This window comes from Lampetra fluviatilis, chromosome 27 (genome assembly GCF_964198595.1).
Source record: "Lampetra fluviatilis chromosome 27, kcLamFluv1.1, whole genome shotgun sequence".
NCBI classification, from domain to species: Eukaryota; Metazoa; Chordata; class Hyperoartia; order Petromyzontiformes; family Petromyzontidae; genus Lampetra; species Lampetra fluviatilis.
Window position 1 is genome coordinate 4,861,504 of NC_136301.1, and position 17,658 is coordinate 4,879,161.

General features: G+C 52.2%; 1 protein-coding gene across 1 annotated transcript in view; it reads left to right on the forward strand.

Moving 5' to 3' along the window:
- Positions 1–1,039: 1,039 nt before the first annotated feature.
- The window catches only part of BMAL1 (basic helix-loop-helix ARNT like 1), a 43,724-nt gene continuing 27,105 nt past the window's right edge, over positions 1,040–17,658 (forward strand). Inside the window, exons 1-2 of the mRNA XM_078869125.1 lie at positions 1,040–1,447; positions 16,583–16,739. Of these exons, the coding sequence (XP_078725251.1) occupies positions 16,691–16,739 (49 nt within the window). The 5' untranslated portion in view covers positions 1,040–1,447; positions 16,583–16,690. The remainder of the gene's footprint in view (positions 1,448–16,582; positions 16,740–17,658) is intronic.

The window sequence follows — 17,658 nt, forward strand, 5'->3', positions numbered from 1 at the left end:
TTCCCACCTGATGATGGATGTTTGTGTTGCGCCCGAAACGTCGTGATTTATTTTCTTTTATTTCTACCCACGTGACTTCACCGAAAGAACCAAAGAGTATCTGTCACCTTCTTGGTTCTTTCGGTAAAGTCACGTAGAAGGGAAATAATAAAATAAAAAGAATTAAACATAGTAAAATACAATTCTCACGACGTTTCGGCCACAACGCAAGCAGCCGTCCTCAGGTGAAGAACAGGGCTGTCTGAAAGACAGCGTCCGACAGACCTGTTCTTCACCTGAGAACGGCTGCTTGCGTTGTGGCCGAAACGTCGTGAGAATTGTATTTTATTATGTTTAATTTTTATTATTTTATTATTTCCCTTCTACGTGACTTTACCGAAAGAACCAAGAAGATGAATCCCTGCAGTCACGAAAGCTTTAAATCGATAAAGTATCTGTCACCCTTAAAACAAATTCTTGCAAAAGATTGTGCGCAATCATGGACGGCGTGGCGGGGTTTGAGAATTTCACACATCGCCCCAGATAATTCGTGTTCCGCATGAGACGTTCACATTTGTAGTTGGTCCCGTGTGCGTTATAACTGTGGCAGGTTTCTGTCGTTGACGAACGTGTTGATGGTGGAAGGCTTCACTCGCGATTGTTGACGCATGGGCACGCTACGGGAACGGGAGTCGAGTGGACACTGTGTGTAGTGGTGGTGGACACTGTAGTAGTGGTGGTGGACAATGTAGTGGTGGTGGTGGACACTGTAGTGGTGGTGGTGGTGGTGGTGGACAATGTAGTGGTGGTGGTGGACACTGTAGTGGTGGTGGTGGTGGACAATGTAGTGGTGGTGGTGGACACTGTAGTGGTGGTGGTGGACAATGTAGTGGTGGTGGACACTGTAGTGGTGGTGGACAATTAGTGGTGGTGGTGGACACTGTAGTGGTGGTGGTGGTGGACAATGTAGTGGTGGTGGTGGTGGATACTGTAGTGGTGGTGGTGGACACTGTAGTGGTGGTGGTGGACAATGTAGTGGTGGTGGTGAACACTGTGTGTAGTGGTGGTGGACACGGTACTGGTGGTGGTGGATCTGTGTTTAGTGCGCGTCTATTCGGGTCAATCCGGTTGCCGCCGCCTGCCAGAGAAAGTGGGTCAGACGCCCAGGCTGGCGAGCCGCACGCCGGAGCCCACGGATTCTAAAAATCCCCCTCCGCGTCCCTCCCCCCCCCCGCGCCCCCCTCCCCTTCGAGGAACGACTCCATCCTCGTTTTTGCCCGATCTTCATTCCCCATCGAATGAACGCACACACACACAACAACAACAATAACAACAACCGGCGACATCATCATCATTATTAGCAACAGCAGCAACGACAGCGAACGGTTCTAAGACGAAACGGGGGGAGGTGCAAGTGATCGAGTGGAACAAGCCAAGCAAGTGACGGCCTGTGCGGATGCGCGCTTACGTAAGTGCGGTCCCGTCTGTGTGTCTGTCTGTCTGTGCGTGGGTGCTCGCTAACAGCACTTGCCCCAGCAGTCTGTACAAAGGCTACACGGGGCATCTTTGTCTTTGTCTGTCTGTGGGTGATCGCTAGCAGCACTTGCCCCAGCAGTCTGTACAAAGGCTACCCGGGGGATCTTTGTCTGTCTGTGGGTGCTCGCTAACAGCACTTGCCCCAGCAGTCTGTTCAAATGCTACCCGGGGCATATTTGTCTTTGTCTGTCTGTGGGTGCTCGCCAACAGCACTTGCCCCAGCAGTCTGTACAAAGGCTATACGGGGGATCTTTGTCTTTGTCTGGGTGCTCGCTAATAGCACTTGCCCCAGCAGTCTGTTCAAAGGCTACCCGGGGGATCTTTGTCTTTGTCTGTCTGTGGGTGCTCGCTAGCAGCACTTGCCCCAGCAGTCTGTACAAAGGCTACCCGGGGGATCTTTGTCTGTCTGTGGGTGCTCGCTAGCAGCACTTGCCCCAGCAGTCTGTACAAAGGCTACCCGGGGGATCTTTGTCTTTGTCTGTCTGTGGGTGCTCACTAACAGCACTTGCCCAAGCAGTCTGTACAAAGGCTACCCGGGGGATCTTTGTCTTTGTCTATCTGTGGGTGCTCGCTAAGAGCACTTGCCCCAGCATTCTGTTCAAAGGCTACCCGGGGGATCTTTGTATTTGTCTGTGGGTGCTCGCTAAGAACACTTGCCCCAGCAGTCTGTTCAAAGGCTATACGGGGGATCTTTGTCTGTGGGTGCTCGCCAACAGCACTTGCCCCAGCAGTCTGTTCAAAGGCTACACGGGGGATCTTTGTCTTTGTCTGTGGGTGCTCGCCAACAGCACTTGCCCCAGCAGTCTGTACAAAGTCTATACGGGGGATCTTTGTCTTTGTCTGTGGCTGCTCGCTAACATCACTTGCCCCAGCAGTCTGTACAAAGGCTACCCGGGGGATCTTTGTCTTTGTCTGTATGTGGGTGCTCGTGAGCAGCACTTGCCCCAGCAGTCTGTACAAAGGCTACCCGGGGGATCTTTGTCTGTCTGGGTGCTCGCTAACAGCACTTGCCCGAGCAGTCTGTTCAAAGGCTACACGGGGGATCTTTGTCTTTGTCTGTCTGTGGGTGCTCGCTAACAGCACTTGCCCCATCATTCTGTTCAAAGGCTACACGGGGGATCTTTGCCTTTGTGTGTGGGCGGGAGCGGTGGCGCATCGGTTAGCGCCGCAATGCGCTACGAAACGGACTACGCCGACGTTTCGGATCCCCACCCCCACCCCCCCCCCCCACACGCTCACGACCAATGACGAATCATATAAGAACCGGTCCTGGGGCCTCTCCCTAGGTCGACTCGGCCTCGAGCGAGTTACCCGGCGCACGAAACGCCAGCGATGGGGAGACAAAGGCGGCCGGGTGTGGTGTTAGCCACCCGCCATCCCCTCGCGTTTGCCACGGCACAGGCTTTCACATCGGCGCTATCCTGGGATTTTTTTTTTGAGGGGGGGGAAGGCATCTTAGTCTTTGAGTGTGTTCCGAGCAGTGGCTATCCACTCACGTTCACCCACTGGGATTTTTGCACACAGCGTTGGTGTACAAGGTGTTTTTTTATGCAATATTTTGCTGTCTTTTCTTGGATTCTCTGTTTGCACTCAGTCACATATTCACTTGAAGATGTTTTTTTGTTCATGTTTTTGTTTTTTGTTTGTTGCGGTTGCACCCGATTCAAGAGCCGAATGACTCACAGGGCTGTACCTAATAAATGAACTTGAACTTGAACACCCACCACCCACCTCAACTCGGCAATACGGGGCCATCCATTTAGTAGGTACGCAAAAATCTGTCAAACCCTGACCCCTACCCCACTCCCTGTACACACGTGGATTTTTTACACCCCCCTCCCCCCGAAACCTATAGAACGGCCGATATTTAATCCACGCAGAAACGATCAACGATTTATAACATTAACGTGTTTCAGAAAACAGATAGTCCACCGCCGGACGATCTAACTCATTTGAAGGCCAATTTCGACTAATTATTATCGAGGCATCACCCCCCCCCACCCCCCGTTTTCTATGCGTGCGTACATTGTCAGCAGACCCCCCATATGCAAGTGAACGCATTTGGGTTAACCCCCACTCCCCCCTCTGTGTGTACGTTCTAAATGGATGGCCCTCCATACACGATGTCTTTCTGTGTTCTTCGCGTGCGTACTTCGCGCCACGTTATCGACACCCCCCCCCCCAGACACACACCATGGGCTGAGCAGTTGTGGTTTTTATGTTGCCAGAACCTTCTACCCCCACCGATGGCCCTCGCTAATTCTTTAACCTCTCTCATCGCCCACCTACGCTCCCAACCCACGCCCGCAGCTCCTTCAAACGCGCGCACTCTCTCTCTCGTCACTCTCTCTCCTCACTCTCTCTCTCCTCACTATTTCTCATCCTCTCTCTCTCTCTCTCTTCACTCACTCTCTCTCTTCACTCACTCTCTCTTCACTCTCTCTCTGTCAAGGCCCTCCAGCCTCTTGCCTGGCAACTCACCCGAGTCAACCGCTCACTCGCGCACTTCGTCTGGCATGGGAAGCACTGGCTCAGGCCGGGCGTTCTCTGCCTGCCGGTGGGAGAGGGCGGCCAGGGTCTGGTGGACGTCGCCGCCAGGGTCATGAGTTTCAGGCTCATGGCAGTCAGGCGGCTGCTGTACGACCGGGAGGAGCTACCCTGGAAGTCGCCGGCCCTCGCCCTGCTGCGGAATGCAGGGGGGTGCCTGGGGTACGGTCAGGAGCTCTTCCTGAGGGACCTGAGCCTGGTCGACTACACGAGGCTGCCAGGTTATCACCAGAGCCTCTTGGACGCGTGGCGGAGCTTCGAGTGGAGCAGAACGCGCACGGCGCACTACGACCTCGCGCAGTTCCTGAACGAGCCCTTGTTCTGCAACGGCCTCTTCCAGGGTATCAGAGGGGAGAGGACCCTGGCTCTACGCCTCACATCAGCAGGGCTGCGGACAGTCTTCCACCTCGTGCAGGCCCACCAGCCCAAGTGGAAGACCGCAGCTGAGATCGCCAGCACCGCTAGGGGACTCCGCTCCATGCTCGCCGGGGAGAATCTGTTGGGACGTGCTCCGCGCCATGAAGGAGCTGCGCCTGAAGCTGGAGGCGCCGGGGGGCGGTGGCGGCCCTCCCCCTCCTTCCTCCTCCTTCCTGGAGTTGTACGTCTCCTGCGCGCACCCCCCTGGCCACAGTGACTCCGGCAAGCTACTGAAGCTCCGAGGCTGCAGGAACGTGCCCCTGAAGAGCGCCACAAACACAGCGCTCTACACGTGACTGTGTCAAGGCGCTCTACACGTGCTGTGTCAAGGCGCTCTACACGTGCTGCGTCAAGGCGCTCTACACGTGCTGCGTCAAGGCGCTCTACACGTGTTGTGTCAAGGCGCTCTACACGTGCTGCGTCAAGGCGCTCTACACGTGCTGCGTCAAGGCGCTCTACACGTGTTGTGTCAAGGCGCTCTACACGTGTTGTGTCAAGGCGCTCTACACGTGACTGTGTCAAGGCGCTCTACACGTGCTGTGTCATGGCGCTCTACACGTGCTGTGTCAAGGCGCTGCATTCCTGGGACCTGGCCGACCTACCGGACACAAAATGGAGAGACCATTTCTCTCCCCTCATTGTGGCCGCCACCCAGTGGAAACAAATGTACAAGTCTCCCCCGTAGCCAAACGCTGTGGTGACCTCCAGTGGAGGTTGGCACACTGCACGTTGCCATCGGCCGTGTGGATCAGCCGAATCTCAGACTTCCTGCGGTGCCAGGGAGGATCTGCCCCACCAGTACTTACGCTGCCAGCGGCTCAAACCAATGTTCCGCCTTTTCGGGGACATCTTCAGGAAACTGGGGGTGCCCTTCTACAACAGCAGCTTTGTATATGGGGTGGTGCCTTACCTGGCTAACAAGCGCCATGACCTCGCCAACTTCGCCTGTGCTCAGGCAAAGATGGCGGTGTACAAAACGAGAAAAAAGATGCTGGAAGGTGACACTGACGGCTGCTCTGTGCTTCCAGTGTTCAGGGGCCTGCTCAAGGCGCGGCTCCGGCTGGAGCACGCCATGTACCACACACATGTCGGTGATGTGCACGTCTTCTTCGAACGCCGGGGAGCCCGAAAAGCCCTCTGTACCAGCGTGGACGGCACCCTCGTGTTCACCTTCTGAAGCGCTCGCTCGTCACCGTGGCGTGTGCGATGACCACCACCACCACCACGTGACTTTTCTTTCGTGTTGTGCGCGCTGCATTTAGCGCCACAACGCGTGGATTTATAGCGTTTGTCATTTGTTTGCTGGTGACTTTGTGTTTTTCGTATCAGAATCGCCTCCAGTGCTGTTACTGCTGGCGGCAATAAAAGTTCTTTAAAAGTCAAATGTCTCTCTCTCCACTCTATCTCTCTCTTCACTCTCTCTCCTCTCTCTCATCCTCACATCGTTAATCTCCGCACGCTGCTGCGAGGGCAAATCCATGTTCGGCTGTTGTTGTTGTTGTCAGTGAATTTAGATGTTTTTTGGGGGGGTAAATGTGTTCAAATGTAGCAGTGGCAGAGAGACAGCGCTGTTGGAAGAACTAAAAAAATTAACCCGTAAAAACAAAGTTTTTCACTATAAATCCTTTATATGCGTGGCGGCTAGAGTCCTCTCGTCCTCTGGCTTGAGATGGCTGCCACCTATGGGTCAGATGATTGCCTGCCACCATTAAGCAATTGGTAATTAAATATTTAAACAAATTTCCTAAAAAGTGTAAAGTTATGGAAAAAAAATTTTCACGAAAATAAATTGTCACCCACAACGAGTCTGTGTGGAAAATGTCAGCTCGATTGAATCACGGGAAGTGGGTTAAAAAACGACCGAAAGATTTGCACGGTCGTAAGCGCGCAAGCAAGCAAGCAAGTGAACTTAATATAAAGGATTAAAAAAAAAACAGAGGCTGACGTTATGTAACCCAGTGAGCCACCTCTCTCACGGTCCCTGCGCGCGAGCTGGTTTCATTGCTCCATCTCCGCACTGGACGTCCTCTGCAGCGTGCTCTCTCTCTCTCTTTTGAATGCCACCGACTCATTCACTCGCTGACCCATCCGCCCACTCATTCATCCATCCATCCGCTAACTCACCCACTCACTGACTCACCCACCCACTCACTCTCCATCAGTCCTACCATGGTTACCGTTCCGTGAAACTTTGCTTACTGATCCCTCGCTTCCATTTTGAGAGGACTTGGTCCACCAGACTGACCGTTTCATCTCATCCACGGTGTTCAACCACCACCATCACGTGATAGTCAGCCGCCATGGGCAATCGACTGCTGGATGAAGGCCTTCCCAAACGAATACCAGCATTCACGATCCAGCGATGCGTCGATCCATGTAGCATCTGCACACCAGCTGATTTCATCGCTCCATCTCCCCGACAGACGCCATCTCAGATGCGTTTCATTCCTTGGCTGCCACTCCCCTCTCATCTCACTCCACTCCCCTCCACGCACTCTCCTACCTCTCCCCTCTCATCTCGCTCCACTCCCCTCCACGCACTCTCCTACCTCTCCCCTCTCACCTCACTCCACTCCCCTCCACGCACTCTCCTACCTCTCACCTCACTCTACTCCCCTCCACGCACTCTCCCACTGCTCATCTCCCACCTCTCCCCTCTCATCTCACTCCCCTCCATGCACTCTCCCACCTCTCATCTCCCACCTCTCCCCTCTCATCTCACTCCCCTCCCCGCACTCGCCCACCTCTCATCTCCCACCTCTCCCCTCTCATCTCACTCCCCTCCACGCACTCTCCCACCTCTCATTTCCCACCTCTCCCCTCTCATCTCACTCCCCTCCACGCACTCTCCCACCTCTCATTTCCCACCTCTCCCCTCTCATCTCACTCCCCTCCATGCACTCTCCTACCTCTCATCTCCCACCTCTCCCACCTCTCCCCTCTCATCTCACTCCCCTCCACGCACTCTCCCACCTCTCATCTCCCACCTCTCCCCTCTCATCTCACTCCCCTCCATGCACTCTCCTACCTCTCATCTCCCACCTCTCCCACCTCTCCCCTCTCATCTCACTCCCCTCCACGCACTCTCCTACCTTTCCCCTCTCACCTCACTCCACTCCCCTCCACGCACTCTCCCACCTCTCATCTCCCACCTCTCCCCTCTCATCTCACTCCCCTCCACGCACTCTCCCACCTCTCATCTCCCACCTCTCCCCTCTCATCTCACTCCCCTCCACGCACTCTCCCACCTCTCATTTCCCACCTCTCCCCTCTCATCTCACTCCCCTCCACGCACTCTCCTACCTCTCATCTCCCACCTCTCCCACCTCTCCCCTCTCATCTCACTCCCCTCCACGCACTCTCCCACCTCTCATCTCCCACCTCTCCCCTCTCATCTCACTCCCCTCCACGCACTCTCCTACCTTTCCCCTCTCACCTCACTCCACTCCCCTCCACGCACTCTCCCACCTCTCATCTCCCACCTCTCCCCTCTCATCTCACTCCCCTCCACGCACTCTCCCACCTCTCATCTCCCACCTCTCCCCTCTCATCTCACTCCCCTCCACGCACTCTCCTACCTCTCCCCTCACTCCACTCCCCTCCACGCACTCTCCCACCTCTCATCTCCCACCTCTCATCTCACTCCCCTCCACGCACTCTCCTACCTCTCCCCTCTCACCTCACTCCACTCCCCTCCACGCACTCTCCCACCTCTCATCTCCCACCTCTCCCCTCTCATCTCACTCCCCTCCACGCACTCTCCCACCTCTCATCTCCCACCTCTCCCCTCTCATCTCACTCCCCTCCACGCACTCTCCCACCTCTCATCTCCCACCTCTCCCCTCTCATCTCACTCCCCTCCATGCACTCTCCCACCTCTCATCTCCCACCTCTCCCCTCTCATCTCACTCCCCTCCCCGCACTCGCCCACCTCTCATCTCCCACCTCTCCCCTCTCATCTCACTCCCCTCCACGCACTCTCCCACCTCTCATTTCCCACCTCTCCCCTCTCATCTCACTCCCCTCCACGCACTCTCCCACCTCTCATTTCCCACCTCTCCCCTCTCATCTCACTCCCCTCCATGCACTCTCCTACCTCTCATCTCCCACCTCTCCCACCTCTCCCCTCTCATCTCACTCCCCTCCACGCACTCTCCCACCTCTCATCTCCCACCTCTCCCCTCTCATCTCACTCCCCTCCACGCACTCTCCTACCTTTCCCCTCTCACCTCACTCCACTCCCCTCCACGCACTCTCCCACCTCTCATCTCCCACCTCTCCCCTCTCATCTCACTCCCCTCCACGCACTCTCCCACCTCTCATCTCCCACCTCTCCCCTCTCATCTCACTCCCCTCCACGCACTCTCCCACCTCTCATTTCCCACCTCTCCCCTCTCATCTCACTCCCCTCCACGCACTCTCCTACCTCTCATCTCCCACCTCTCCCACCTCTCCCCTCTCATCTCACTCCCCTCCACGCACTCTCCCACCTCTCATCTCCCACCTCTCCCCTCTCATCTCACTCCCCTCCACGCACTCTCCTACCTTTCCCCTCTCACCTCACTCCACTCCCCTCCACGCACTCTCCCACCTCTCATCTCCCACCTCTCCCCTCTCACCTCACTCCACTCCCCTCCACGCACTCTCCCACCTCTCATCTCCCACCTCTCCCCTCTCATCTCACTCCCCTCCCCGCACTCGCCCACCTCTCATCTCCCACCTCTCCCCTCTCATCTCACTCCCCTCCACGCACTCTCCCACCTATCCTCTCTCGTCTCCACGTGAGCACGACATTGCAGAGTCGCACCTTCATCTTGGGAGGAGGAATCGTTGCAAATTCGCGAACAGAATCGCAATGAGTAAGAGCCACCTGTGCCCTCCCGTGTCACCGGCAACGAAGCAACCCGCGTTTATTTGTTTAGCCTCGTCGATAACCGCGTTTCCACGGACGCTCGCGAAACACCGATAAACTATCGATGGCCACGAGTTGATTTTCTTTTTATTCGGCAAATGTGAGTCGACGCCTCACGCTTATTTATTCATTTGTCCCTGCCAGGGAAATGTGGGTTAAATAGAACGCTGACATGAAACTCCTGCTTACCCCCAACGCACTCTCCCCCCCCACACACAAAAGAAAAATCTGGGTCAGGGCTAAGGCATTCACTCTGCTGCCGGTTGCGTCAGCGAGTCGGGTCAGACGCCCTAAGGGGGCTCGAGCAATCAATTAGCGATGAGTGGGTTTATTTTCAAGCCCCGTGCAACGTGAACACGACAGGGAACAGCGCTTTTCTAGGGCCGCTCGTTGTTGTTGTTGTTGTTTTCGTCAAACGTCCTTCATTCGGGTGCCACGGTGGCTAGGAGATGTTAACTCCCTCGCCTGGTATACAGGATGTCGTGGATTCGACCGCGACCCTGACGATGCCTGCTGCTGTATATTTGGAGTCTGCGTGTATCTCTCTCTCATCATCACGGTGGCTAGGAGATGTTAAATACCTCGCCTGGTATGCAGGTCGTGGGTTCGACCGCGATCCTGACGATGCCTGCTGCTGTTTATTTGGAGTCTGCGTGTCTCTCTCTCTCTCATCATCACAGTGGCTAGGGGATGTTAAATACCTCGCCTGGTATACAGGAGGTCGTGGGTTCGACCACGACCCTGACGATGCCTGCTGCTGTATATTTGGAGTCTGCGTGTCTCTCTCTCTCTCACTTTCTCCCCGTGGTAGCGTGGATTTTTCTCCAGATCCTCCGGTTTTTTCTCCTCCACATTTGCACATCGCGCGTTTCGAGCATGTGGCTGCTGTACACTTCCACGTGATAAGCCACTTTCGTTGAGCTGTCATTTGTGATAACCAGGTCGCTCTTGAAAACAAAGAGAGTTATATAGCTCAGTGGGCCCTACCTGGTTAAATAAAACATTGTTTAATAGTTTTAGTTTAGTTGTATTCGCCCAGGGCAGGGATCGCCAACCAACATGACAAGAAGAGGCAAAAATAAATTTTGTTCAAATTCGGTAAAAACAAAAAAAAAGACGACTCAACATTCCAAGGTGCCGCAGTGCTACTGCGTGGTGAACACGAGAGAGAGGTCGGTGGTGGTGGTGGTAGTGGTGTTGGTGGTGGTGGCGGTGGTGGTGGTGGTGGTGGTAGTGGTGGTGGCGGTGGTGGTGGTAGTGGTGGTGGTAGTGGTGGTGGTGGTAGTGGTGGTGGTAGTGGTGGTGGCGGTGGTAGTGTTGGTGGTGGTAGTGTTGGTGGTGGTGGTGGTAGTGTTGGTGATGGTAGTGTTGGTGGTAGTGGTGGTGGTAGTGGTGGTGTTGGTGGTGGGTCCTTGGTAAGTAACGGTCACACGAAGCCAGTTCATGAACAGAGCTGCACGTTTGCCGACCCACGTGGTCTCGGGCTGAACGATTTGGGGAAAATATCTAATTGCGATTTTTCTGACAGATATTGCGACTGCGATTTGCGATTAAAATGTTTAAAGTAAAGCTTCAGTTCAATATTCACTCTGTAATAGATTTAAAACATGTGATGTAGCATTACCACGTGATACCATCAAAATATGAGCCGCTCTATATATTTGAATGCAAGGATGAGAACTTAAAAGATATGAATTGCTTCCAACATGAATTTATTTGAAACTTTAAATTGAAATAGAACAATCAAACATAGAGCAATTGTTAAGTTAAATAAAAAAAAAAGTTATAATAATAATGCAAAAATAAAACAATTCCAATAAGAAAGTAATAGGGAGAAAAAAATAAAAATAAAAAATAAATTAAAATCACGACGTTTCGGAGGCAACACAAGCCTCCGTTTTCAGGTGGAACCGTCACAGCACGCTCGCTGTATCAAGTGTATCAAGTACAGCGAGCGTGCTGTGACGGTTCCACCTGAAGACGGAGGCTTGTGTTGCCTCCGAAACGTCGTGATTTTTATTTTATTTTTTACCTACGTGACTTTACCGAAAAAAAACCCAAGAATATGAATCCTTGCAGTCACGAAAGCTTCAAATCTAGAAATTAATAGGACTTTTCAAATGGCAGCCTTTGCGATTTGCTAATCGCATTGTTTCAAATTGCGATTAATCGATTTGAAATCGATTCATCGTTCAGCCCTACCGTGGACCAGAAGTTGCAGCGAAGCACCGCTTGCTCGCATTTGTGCAATTGACCGGACGTTCGATGTTCGGTTGAGATGTTTGTTTGCAACCGCATCACGAAGATGCTACGAACCTCGCGGTGAGACGTGGAGATGCGCGCGTGTGTTTTTTGGGGAGCGGTGGTGCAGCGGTTAGCGCTACGAACCTGGATGCTCGAGTTCGATTCCCGGCCACGGCCAACACCGGTGACGATTATAATCGGAACCGGTCCTGGGCCTCCCCTCGGTCGACTCAGCCTCAAATGAGTACCTGGTGCGGTGTGTAAACATCGCCACTGGGGAGACAAAGGCGGCCGGGCGTGGTGTTGGCCGCCCACCCCCTCGTGTGCCGTGCCGGCCTTCATAGGTGCTCGCTAACAGCACTTGCCCCAACAGTCTGTTGAGGCTATACGGGAGATATTTGTCTCTCTCCAGATCCGTATAACTTTATTGACACTGAGCTTGAAGCCTCGGGTTTCTTGCTACATTTCTAAGTGGCTTGTAAGAGGGAATACGGTACGCGTGCTTTTGTTTTCCTGGTCAAACGCACGTAGGGGGTCTTTTTTGCGTGCCAATCATCGATTTGCATTTGTTGATTGAGTCGTGGGAATTCGGCATTCTAGGGCTGAACGATTTGGGGAAAATATCTAATTGCGATTTTTCTGACAGATGTTGCGATTTGATTCGCGATTACATTTTTTTAAAGTGAAGCTTCGGTTAAATATTCACCGTGTAATAGATTTAAAACATGTGATGGAGCATTACCACATGATACCATCAAAATATGAACTTCTCTATATATTCTAATGCAAGGATGAGAACTTGCTTCCAACATGTATTTATGCAAATGTTTTATTGAAATAGAACAATCAAACATATAACAATTGTTAAGTTAAATAAATGAAGTTATAATAATAATAAAATCCAATAAGACTTTTCAAATGCAAATAATCGCAGCCTTTGCGATTGACTAACCGCATTGTTTCAAATTGCGATTTCGATTTGAAATCGATTAATCGTTCAGAAAGTCTTTCCACAGGACAACAATGGTGACGTCTCAACGTGGTACTTGTTTTATCCACCCCCGTGGGGATGATGGGCTAGGGTTTCTCCTGACGGGGGAATTGAACTGGTGAACTTCAGTTGAAGTCTATGAATAACGCTGGTCGCTTCCTGGCTAAACAATTAATTATTGTAAGTGTACGTGTGTGTGTGTGTGAGTCTGTGGATCATGGCGTGAAGGTCAGTCATATCTGTCAACCCTTTATCAGTGCCCCACCTTATTGCAGACCAATTCAGACCTCATTGGTCACCCGTGCCCCTTATCCATCTCAACGTTCATCCTACAAAGTCCCATCACAACGGAGAAATACAAACAAATAGACAATTTTTCTGCCCGTATTGAAACGGCTGTACGCCGTATGGAGCTGAAAACGCAATATTCCTGTACAAGAATACGGAGCAAACCGTGTGGGTTGACAGGTATGGACAGTGGATGCGCCCAGCGTAGAGTGACGGGATTTGTGTACGTTTGTACGTTGAACTTCGGTTTAAAGCTTTCGTGACTGCAGGGATTCATCTTCTTGGTTCTTTCGGTAAAGTTACGTAGAAGGGAAGTAATAAAATAATAAAAATAAAACATAATAAAATAATTCTCACGACGTTTCGGCCACAACGCAAGCACCTCACCTGAGGACGGCTGCTTGCGTTGTGGCCGAAACGTCGTGAGAATTATTTTAGTATGTTTTATTTTTATTATTTTATTACTTCCCTTCTACGTGACTTTACCGAAAGAACCAAGAAGATACGTTGAACTTCTTTCGCACCGTACGTAGCCAACCGTGCCGATCGGAGGTGCGAAATCGGAGGAAGATGTGCAGTCCGTGCGGAGCGAACCTTCGCGCAACCAACCCCGCAACTAATGATGGGACTTTTGTCTCGGCGAAAGAAGCAGCAAACGCCAAATCCCCTTGTCCAAGAGAGGACACCGGAGAAGCGTTGTTCATAGGCAGGCGCCGGGGGACAAGAGGGCACAGAGACCCGTCGCTAAGCACGCGCAAAATTGTTCAATTACGCAAAGTGCAGATTAGAAGTTACGTAAATAATTGAATTACACGGACACGTTTATCCCGCATAAGTACTTCCCCGCAAAACGTTTGGCGCTGGGAAGGGAAAAAAAAACCCTTCCAATAATAACATTCGATAATGATAATAACATTTTATGAAAATAATATTGTAGACTAAAACAATTTTAGGATAAAAACGTGCTATGATAATAACATTGTTTAATAACATTCTATGATAATAGCATTCTATCATAATAACATTCGATAATAATGACATTAAATAATCATAACAACGTTGTATAATAACAAAATTTTATTTTAATAACATTCTATAATAATAATAACATCGTATAATTCAGCCGTAATATTCAAGGTGCGCGTGATTTCGCGACGCAGAACGCGCGTTGCAGCGAATGACAGCGCCCCTGCGAATGTCAAAGGCGGAGAGAGATGCGGGGCAGCACTCCATGCCGTCTTCATGGACATTTCGTGAACGCGAGCTGGGGGTCCATCAGCCGATTGGATGTCCACGTTGGACGTCAGAAACCTGGCTTAAAGACGCACTGCGACCTCGACGCTGGGTATATAAATACTTTTTTTTAAACTACCCGTAAAGGACAACAAATTAAACACAAATAGCAGCTCTGTAGAATTTAGTTTTCAATCTGGATTGTTTAAAAGTGCATCGCTACAGTGGCTTCCTAATATCGGAAGGAAGAGATACCAGCACCAGGACAAAGCCATCTCAATGTCTCTACACCGCGCTGCAGAGATACCAGCACCAGGGCAATGCCATCTCAACGTCTCTACACCGCGCTTCAGAGATACCAGCACCAGGACAAAGCCATCTCAATGTCTCTACACCGCGTTTCAGAGATACCAGCACCAGGACAAAGCCATCTCAATGTCTCTACACCGCGCTGCAGAGATACCAGCACCAGGGCAATGCCATCTCAACGTCTCTACACCGCGCTTCAGAGATACCAGCACCAGGGCAATGCCATCTCAATGTCTCTACACCGCGCTTCAGAGATACCAGCACCAGGGCAATGCCATCTCAACGTCTCTACACCACGCTGCAGAGATACCAGCACCAGGGCAATGCCATCTCAACGTCTCTACACCGTGCTGCAAAGATACCAGCACCAGGGCAATGCCATCTCAACGTCTCTACACCGCGCTGCAGAGATACCAGCACCAGGGCAATGCCATCTCAACGTCTCTACACCGCGCTGCAGAGATACCAGCACCAGGGCAATGCCATCTCAATGTCTCTACACCGCGCTGCAGAGATACCAGCACCAGGGCAATGCCATCTCAATGTCTCTACACCGCCCTGCAGAGATACCAGCACCAGGGCAATGCCAGCTCAGTGTCTCTACACCGTGCTTCAGAGATACCAGCACCAGGGCAATGCCATCTCAATGTCTCTACACCGCGCTGCAGAGATACCAGCACCAGGGCGATGCCATCTCAACGTCTCTACACCACGCTGCAGAGATACCAGCACCAGGGCAATGCCATCTCAATGTCTCTACACCGCGCTGCAGAGATACCAGCACCAGGGCAATGCCATCTCAATGTCTCTACACCGCGCTGCAGAGATACCAGCACCAGGGCGATGCCATCTCAACGTCTCTACACCACGCTGCAGAGATACCAGCACCAGGGCGATGCCATCTCAATGTCTCTACACCGCGCTGCAGAGATACCAGCACCAGGGCAATGCCATCTCAATGTCTCTACACCGCGCTGCAGAGATACCAGCACCAGGGCGATGCCATCTCAACGTCTCTACACCACGCTGCAGAGATACCAGCACCAGGGCAATGCCATCTCAATGTCTCTACACCGCGCTGCAGAGATACCAGCACCAGGGCAATGCCATCTCAATGTCTCTACACCGCGCTGCAGAGATACCAGCACCAGGGCGATGCCATCTCAACGTCTCTACACCACGCTGCAGAGATACCAGCACCAGGGCGATGCCATCTCAATGTCTCTACACCGCGCTGCAGAGATACCAGCACCAGGGCAATGCCATCTCAATGTCTCTACACCGCGCTGCAGAGATACCAGCACCAGGGCAATGCCATCTCAATGTCTCTACACCGCGCTGCAGAGATACCAGCACCAGGGCAATGCCATCTCAACGTCTCTAGTACACCGCGCTGCAAAGATACCAGCACCAGGGCAATGCCATCTCAATGTCTCTACACCGCGCTTCAGAGATACCAGCACCAGGGCAATGCCATCTCAACGTCTCTACACCGCGCTGCAGAGATACCAGCACCAGGGCAATGCCATCTCAACGTCTCTACACCGCGCTTCAGAGATACCAGCACCAGGGCAATGCCATCTCAACGTCTCTACACCGCGCTTCAGAGATACCAGACGACCACAGAAGCGCGTCTGAAAGGGCGCGATGACGACGCAGTCGACGATGAAAAGGCCTCACGTTGGGCTAACTGCCTGCGATGAACGCGTGGATGAACTCCTGCGAGAGGGGGGGGGGGGGCCTTTAAACCGTCGTCGATTCCTCGCTCGGCACGCCGGCCCCGCTGCTACCGCCACCGCCACATTGAAGTGTTGACACGTCGCGCTAAGCCCTGCCCCACATACAAGTAGGTCAAATCCATCCCTGCGAGTCGGCGAGCGCCTCCCTCCCAAACCCAGCCTGCACACCCCCACCGCAACCCACTATCCCGTCTCTCGCTCGCTCACTCGATCCTCTCTCTCTCTCTCGCTGCTTTGCGCGTCTAATTTTACCCGTAGGGCCGTGCGTCACGGCACATAGCGCGCACCCTATTGGCACCATCGGCGCGCAAACTCGCTCCTTGTTTTCGCTCCGGCTATAAAAATTACAACTCCACAACCCTCCACCCACCCACCCAAACCGAGCAGTGGCTGCCGTTGCTGCCGCTTGCGGGGGCATTTAACAGCGGCTGACAGAGAGGAGAACGCAGTGGCTTTGGCTGCGAAGGTGGTTGCAGTAGCGCGCGCACGCACGCGATGTCCTTCGCAACGCAGCCGGCGTTCATCCCCGACTCGTTTCACGAAGGTTTGTGCAAATGTGTTTTTTTTTTCGATTTTTTTTTTTACATTTTTTTGTTTCGGCGGTCTCAACGGTGATTTTGATTTGGTTCGGTTTTTTCCGGAACAGTTCGAATGCGATCGTCGTCGCGCACGTGAACGGGAACTGACCGCGAGGGTGGTTTTGGCGTGCGGTTGATTGTTTTAAGGGCAGTTTCATCTCGTCGGTGTGTTTTTTTTTAACGTTTGAAGCATATTTATTTTGGTTTAGCGCGTAGGCTTTCGCGAGCAATGTCACGCATAATAGAGTTTTTTGGGGTTAGATCGCGTAAATATATAAATGTGTCGTTAAAACCCGCCACCACCCGACACAGCCAACTAGTAAGGGTTGTCACCTAAACAGAACGTGGCCAATTCGTCACTAGTAACAGCAACACCGGTGTGTTGGAGAGCCAAGCCACAACATTTACACTCTGAGTACGACGTTTCGCCAGTTATTACAGTATTCAATTTCCAACACACCGGTTAGTGCTGTACTAGTGACGAATTGGTCACGTTCTGTTTACGTGACAACCCTCACTAGTTGGCTGTGTCGGGTGGTGGCGGGTTTTAACGACACATTTATATATTTACGCGATCTAACCCAAACAAAAACTCTTATGGATGACATTTATTTTGTTACGTAATCTATCTTCGCCCGTTGGCCTCTTGCTAGCCGAACGGTCTAGACACTTCCTTTCCAGAAATGACATAATAACTCTTGTGCATTTACAATTTTCCCAAAGCGGCAATTTGAAATTTTTACTTGGCCTTTTCTTGACGCCGTATTGAATAGTTGAGCGGATTCAGCCTGGATTCGTGCAACTTTAATTGCATGTAAATAGTCAGCGCACTTTTACGTCTTTACGTAACGGGAGGTCACCGCCGTTTACAAAGAGGCAGCGGTG